Raw genomic sequence first — 7,104 nt, forward strand, 5'->3', positions numbered from 1 at the left:
CTAAAAAAGTAAAAAAATACCGATACTCATTTCTGCCACTAGGGCGGCATGGTGATCACCCAGATCCTAGTGACGTCACAGAAAACCGTTGAACGTTGCGTATTTGCAAACACACATGCGGGTAAATACTACTTAACGGTGTTCAACATTTATACGTTTTTCAAGAAATAAAATAAGTATTTTTAAAAGTAGTGAGAAAATGTGTGATGAAAATTGTTTGAGTGGTACTCCAAATGAACGGAATTAAAATCGGAGTTAAATCTAAATTATCTAAGCTCTGTAATTTTACTACTGGAAGATAGAGGTTAAGAATTTTCCAAACGTATTAAATTTTTTCTGCAATAAAAAATACAATAAAGGTAATATTTTTTCTTACAATATTAAGTAACTCTCAAAAGTAGTTAATACTGTTAATTAATTTATATCAAAATAAAAATATGTTACTATTATCTACTACGCCATAGTTGTAATTTTTGAATTGATCATTTATAGCATTATTAACCCATTTCGAACACAACATTCTTTTTGTATTTTAAAATTTTTTTTTCATAATTATTAAAAAAATAAAAACCAAAAATTATCAAACAAAAAAAATAAATATTTTTTTTTGTTTATAATTCTAAATAAATGAAGTTAAATTTGAACACTTTTAAATAATTTCAAATATAAATAATCAAATAAATGAAAATTGACAGATGTCATAATTTTAACTTTAAAACTAAAACTTATAGCTATCTGTATTATGAAAATTGATATTTGCTATTGTAATTAATTTTATATAATTGTCATTAAATAGAAATGGGTAAATATATACTTTTTTCTTTTCTTTATATAAATTATTTCAATAATATATGTTTGTTTATTCTATGTAGAAATTATATACGAAGAAGATGCTACAACGAACGACGATGAAGAGCTGACTGAAAAAGATATTAATGAAAAACAAGACGGAGTAAGTGACGAAGAAAGCTCTGTAGACACTGATGAAGAATTGGACGACGATGCATGTGAAAATAATTTAGGTGATATCAGAGTGAATGAAAGTTTTACTTCATTTAAACTATTAAGAAAACGAGTAAAAAATTATCAAGATTTCTCGAATAGTGTTTTTTACAAAAGAGACTGCAAAACTATTAAAAGAGCTAGGAAGATTGGAGTTAAACGACATATAGAAGCTTGCTTAAAATACTATTCCATTCACTATCATTGTATACATGGTGGAAAAAAATTTCAATCGAAAGCAACTGGACAACGGTCATCAAGTACATTTCAAAATGGATGTGAAGCCGGATTTAATGTGAATGTCAGCAAAGATGGAATGAGTTTGTATATAAAGAACACAAACTTGCAGCACAATCATGAAAGAATCAAAGAATTATATCATCATTTACCTCAAGTGAGGAAGATGACACCTAAACTAAAACAAAAAGTGAAGGGTCTGTTGAAATTAAAGGCTAATAAAACGAGAATACAAGATCTTATTTCTAAAGAAACAGGAAAGGTTGTGTTATTGAAAGATATTCATAATTTGAATTACACTGGTGAAGAAAAGAATAAATTAGAAGTAGTTAAAAATATTTTGGTGAATGAATATAAAGCTGATTGTCATTTCTTGATCGAAGATAATGTTTTCAAAGGACTTTTTTTTGCTACACCTCAAATGAAGTCTGCAATGAAATCGTATCCAGAATATATAGGGATAGATGCAACTTTTAAATTATTAAATATCAGAGCACCGGTATACTTGATCATTGTCGAGGATTCTAATGGTTGCACCGAAATTGTAGGTGTTTCCATTTTAATAACTGAAAATAAATGTTTTATTAAATGGATGATGGACTCTTTTAAGAAGTGTCATCCTTCGTGGGAAAAAATCCAGTGCATAATGACTGATAAAGATATGACTGAAAGAGCTGCGATTCAAGAAAGTTTGTTGCCTCTTAAAGTTAATCTTATCATGTGTGCATTCCACACGCTCAAGACATTCAATAGAGAAATCACGACGGATAAAAGGGGTATTACTCAACAGGAACGAGACGAAAGTAAAAGGATTTTACAGCAAATGGTCTATGCTGAATCAGAAGAACGCTATTTAGAGTTATATGAAGAGTTGCAAAAAATGCCACCGTCAGCTGTAGAGTATTTCAATGAAAACTGGCACGAGTCTCGTAAGGAATGGTCGATCTCAACGGACTTTGTGCAACATAATTTCGGAAATGGCACAAATAATCGTGTAGAATCGTTGAATGCGAAGTTAAAAGATCTTGATATCTACTCATCGCTAGAAGATTTTACTAAAAATTTTTAATTGCAATGGAATGTTCTCACATTGAAAAGACCACCGAGCTGCTGTATTGTACCAAAACAACCTATTCTATTGAATTATGCAAAGGAATCTGCTGAATTTCGTTATGCACAATACGTCACCGCTTATGCTTTCAAGTTTATTGAAACAGAATTCAAAAAAATTAATAATTTAGAACTGGTATATGATCAAAATTTAAATGTTTATCAACACAACGCAATATCAGGTGGAGCAAAGTCGGCGACATCATGTTCATGTGATTGTTTGTCATATTCAGCAATGAGTTTACCTTGCAGGTAAATTTATTTTATAATTCTTTGATGGAATTTTATTATACACTAATTGTTACTTCATTTAATAACCTAGACATATACTGGCAGTAAGGGAAATTAAATGAACTAGACCTGTTTGAAGAAAATTTATGTGACAAAAGGTGGACTAAAGAATATTACTTCAGTAATCAAAGAGTATTCCTATCTTCAGATGCTCAAATTCCAATACCAGAGCCGATTCTTTCTTCAGTTAGCTACAAAAAAAAAAATACTATCCGAACACGAAAAGTTCAAAAAAGCAAATGAAGTTGCTAAAAAATTACCAGCTTTAGCAGCTGAGGTGGGATCTAAATCTTATGTAAACAGACTAAAAATATTAACTGATATTCAGGAAGCATGGCAGAACAATGAAGAAGTGGAAATTATCAGGCTAAATAGTCAAAATCAAAAAGTTACTAATAAAACTTCAAGAAAAATTAGGAATACTAATAACAATATTAGTGTCGAAAATGATGATGATAACGATGATAATAATGAGGCTGTTGGTGATGCCAATAATATTCATGATAATGGTGATAATGAGGATGAGAATAATGACAGTGATAGTAATGATGATCTTGATAATGACTTCAATGAACTAATAAAATTTGCCGAAACTTCAGAATCTAATCTTGCTGAAGATACCTTTAGATTTGAAAATAATGAAGACAGTAATACTGAAGATCTTCAAGGGTTTCAATCAACAGTTGGTATCAACAGTGATAGATCTACGTTTGATGTTAATAATAATGAGCAAATTACAGCATGTACTAAAGAATTACAGCAATCAAATCAAAATAATTGTAGACAAGCAAATATAGGTTCAAGCCAAAATTGATTTTACACGCTGCTCCAAAAGAAAAACAAAATTTTATGACTTCTGATAAAAGTTCTGGGAATAAAAGTAATATATACATACACGCACACGCGTCTACATCAACAGTGTCTGAAAGTATAACAAATACAGGAGTTGGATACATTATTGAACGTAATTGTGCAACCGGCTTTTAAAAGGAGAGGACGGCCCATAGGGACTGATAAGACTGTTATTGGATTACTAAAAAAAAAGAAGCCACATAATGAAAAATCTATTATACCTTTCAATCAAAAAGAAATTAATGATCAACGAAAAATAATATTAAAGTGGTTTTTGATAGCAGATGAAACTATAAAAAAAGTACTTGACAATAAACAAAAATTATGTGATTCTGATGTAACTATTGACTATAAGGACTTAACTTATGCTATTCTTGATGATACAAATGTTAATTTATCAATAATTAAGCCATATTTTACTAATCAGGGTGGAACAAAATTATCAAGATATGTGAATCGAAACTGCAAGAATGGGAATGTAAAGATTGTAAATTAAATTTAAATAAAATTGTTGAAGTTGATGGAATGCAAAAAGATAAAAAATTTAAAAGTCAGTGTAGGGTGTGATTATTGCTTAGAGTGGTACCACCTGAAATGTGCTGGACTTGAAAGGAAACCGAAAAAAATTATGGATTTGCACGAATTGTAATAATAGTAAAAAATAAAAGTGCTTTAACTAAGCATTTATATTAACACTAATATGTTGACCTTTTAAATAATATTGTTTGTTTAAATTGGCATTAATATTTGATTATTATACGAAGGATTTATTGAACCTAATTAGAAATGTTACTTCGAAAAAAACAATGCTGTTTTGAATTAATTTTTTTATTATATTTCATAAATGAGCAAATGTATTTACATGTCTAGTAATAATAATACTCTAAAATCGATAAATATTATTCGCTATGTAATAATTAAATTAATTGCATTAAATATTTACGTTTTTGTATATAATAATTATTTTTGTTGAGCACTAAATAAGTAGAACATGAAATAAATTTTAATTAATTATGTAATTTATAATTATTTAATGATTCGAATTAATTAATGAATTTTATATTTACAATAGAAGCAATGAGCATGTTTTTATATAATTTATTTAGTTGGTTAGTATATAAAACAAAAAATCAGAAGAAAGTAGTACGTATTTATTTTTCGCAAAATTTGATGCACGTACAATGTGTGAAAAGAAACTAGTTTAGTAATTTGTGTAATTGTTAACTTCATATTTACTTTTATTTTTTCGATTAAGAATAGATAAGATAAAATATTATACTATTACAATCAACTGATACAGGCACGTTTGCACGTCTCTAGCCTGGATGCTAGGGAGTGCTTTACTATTTTAATTTACATACAATATTTGCGTAGAAATATTTTTTTTTTTTTAACTTTTTTCGGTTTTAAATAATTTTGTAAATATTTTTTTTTTTTTTTTTTAGAAAATTTTCAATTATAACTACAATATTTTATGTATTTAAATTTACTTATTCATGAATAATCAGCATTATTTAATATTTTATCATCAACAATTTTCTGAATCTATATGAAAAAAAATTAAGTTGTATCTTGTGTAGACGACAAAAATATTGGCATTGATAATTTTATTAAATTTAAATAATAATAATTGATTGACTTTAAATAATAAACTGTGAAGAGTAAAATAAGATCTTTCAACAAAAAAAAATGCCTCTAAACTTTTAAAAATTTTAAATGAATAATTATAGGCATATTTAATATTTCTCTGCGTATAATTTGCGCATTTTATAAAGACGCATCTTTGCTAGTACTTTCTCAAGCTAACTAAAAATGCTCCAAAAGCTGCACTACATCTATAACTTCTAAATCCTCTTTACTATTACTCAAGAATCAAGTAAAGTTTACCCCATGTTTGAAATAAATTGATTAACTTAACAATAAGTGGATGTTTTATCGCTTCGATAATATTTCTCTCTGCTTTGGTATGAGCTGTGTCTTTTTGATTCCGAATAATCAAGACCTTGCACAGGACTTTCATTGGGAAAATACTTCTTTTGTCTCTACTGCTTATTTTTCTTAATTGAAATACTTTTCCGTACCTGACTTCACCCAAAATTCTGCATATATATAAATATAAATAATGCTGTGAAGCGGGAAAGAATAGGAGTTACGGTAATTATTACGTGAAGCGTTCCACATTCACGTAACAGGATATTGGTAGGAAAGGATTGAGAAAGGAATGTGGAGAGGATAATCTTAATGTGAGTTTATAGAATATGCGAGAAAAAATTATTAGATAGCTCTAAATTCTTAAGACCAACTTTTTCATCGCTTCATCATCCTCAATGTAATAAAAAAAATAAAATAATTCTGTATTTCAAACATTAATAACATCCATATTGTACTTATAGTTAAGCATTTTATTATGGCGTTGTTCAGATTATAATAAAACGTTAAATGTTGATGTTAACACCAGATAAGTCATAATGTTATTAACATTTCCTTTATTTAGACAATAAAAATATTATCATTTGATATCTAACTTGGACTGTTTGATGAATTATGTATAGTTCTCAGTTCATTCAATAATTTACATTAAAATTAATAAAATTATTGAATGTTGAGTGTTGAAAAAATATTTGTTAGTCCAATAATTCTGATGAAAATTATTAATTATGTGAAAAATATTATAAATTTTCGAAAAAATTATTTTTAAGTCGTCCAGTACACAGAGAAAAAAAAAGTACTACTCGTGATAAAAATTTCTTGACCCAAGAATATATGTTCTTGATAATTTTCAGGAATAAATTGTCTTGTCTCAAGAACTGGTCAAATTGATTGAAGTAATTTTTATTTAATTCAAGTGAAACTATTCGTTTATTAATCAGTCAAATCAATCTAAAAAAATTCTTGAGCCGAAAAATATTTTTCTGGACAAAAAATTTTCTTTTTTTTCAGTGAATTGGAAATTAAAATTTAAAACTATCGGATACATGAAAAGTATTTATCAGTCCGATAATTTCGAAAAATATGAAATAATTTTCACATTATAAGTGAAAAGCTGATTTTTAAAAAGGGATATTTTTTAAATTGTCGGAAGACTAAAGTATAATTATTTGTTTGATAACTTAGACTAGGATTATTTTAATAGGGAATTTATTTCATATTTTTAAAATTTTCGGACGAATAATTATTTTTAAATTCGTCCGATAATTGAGATTAATATTTTTAAAATTGTCGGACGAGTAAAGTATAATTATTTGTCCGACAACTCAGAAGAGGATTGTTTATAATGGGGAATTTATTTCATATCTTTAAAATTTTCGGACGAATAATTATTTTTAAATTCGTCCGATAATTGAGATTAATATTTTTAAAATTGTCAGACGAGTAAAGTATAATTATTTGTCCGACAACTCAGAAGAGGATTGTTTATAATGGGGAATTTATTTCATATCTTTAAAATTTTCGGACGAATAATTATTTTTAAATTCGTCCGATAATTGAGATTAATATTTTTAAAATTGTCAGACGAGTAAAGTATAATTATTTGTCCGACAACTCAGAAGAGGATTGTTTATAATGGGGAATTTATTTTATATTTTTAAAATTGTCGGACAAATAACTATT

General features: G+C 27.3%; 2 protein-coding genes across 2 annotated transcripts; both read left to right on the plus strand.

The window, feature by feature from the left end:
• Nucleotides 1–244: 244 nt before the first annotated feature.
• On the plus strand, nucleotides 245–2,308 carry LOC123273784. Its single transcript, XM_044741256.1, has 2 exons — nucleotides 245–359; nucleotides 873–2,308. The coding sequence occupies exon 2, from the start codon at nucleotides 1,319–1,321 to the stop codon at nucleotides 2,306–2,308; it is 990 nt and encodes a 329-aa protein (XP_044597191.1). The 5' UTR covers nucleotides 245–359; nucleotides 873–1,318.
• Nucleotides 2,309–2,788: 480 nt separating this feature from the next.
• On the plus strand, nucleotides 2,789–3,454 carry LOC123273785 (myb-like protein D). The gene has a single exon (XM_044741257.1). It carries the CDS (start codon nucleotides 2,789–2,791, stop codon nucleotides 3,452–3,454), a length of 666 nt encoding a protein of 221 aa, XP_044597192.1.
• Nucleotides 3,455–7,104: the final 3,650 nt, after the last annotated feature.

Source organism: Cotesia glomerata, unplaced genomic scaffold (genome assembly GCF_020080835.1).
Source record: "Cotesia glomerata isolate CgM1 unplaced genomic scaffold, MPM_Cglom_v2.3 scaffold_136, whole genome shotgun sequence".
Classification (NCBI taxonomy): domain Eukaryota; kingdom Metazoa; phylum Arthropoda; class Insecta; order Hymenoptera; family Braconidae; genus Cotesia; species Cotesia glomerata.

Excerpts from the sequence above, each read along its gene's own strand:
- LOC123273784 (XM_044741256.1), top strand. The coding sequence starts at position 1,319 with ATGAGTTTGTATATAAAGAACACAAACTTGCAGCACAATCATGAAAGA.
- LOC123273785 (XM_044741257.1), top strand. The coding sequence starts at position 2,789 with ATGCTCAAATTCCAATACCAGAGCCGATTCTTTCTTCAGTTAGCTACA.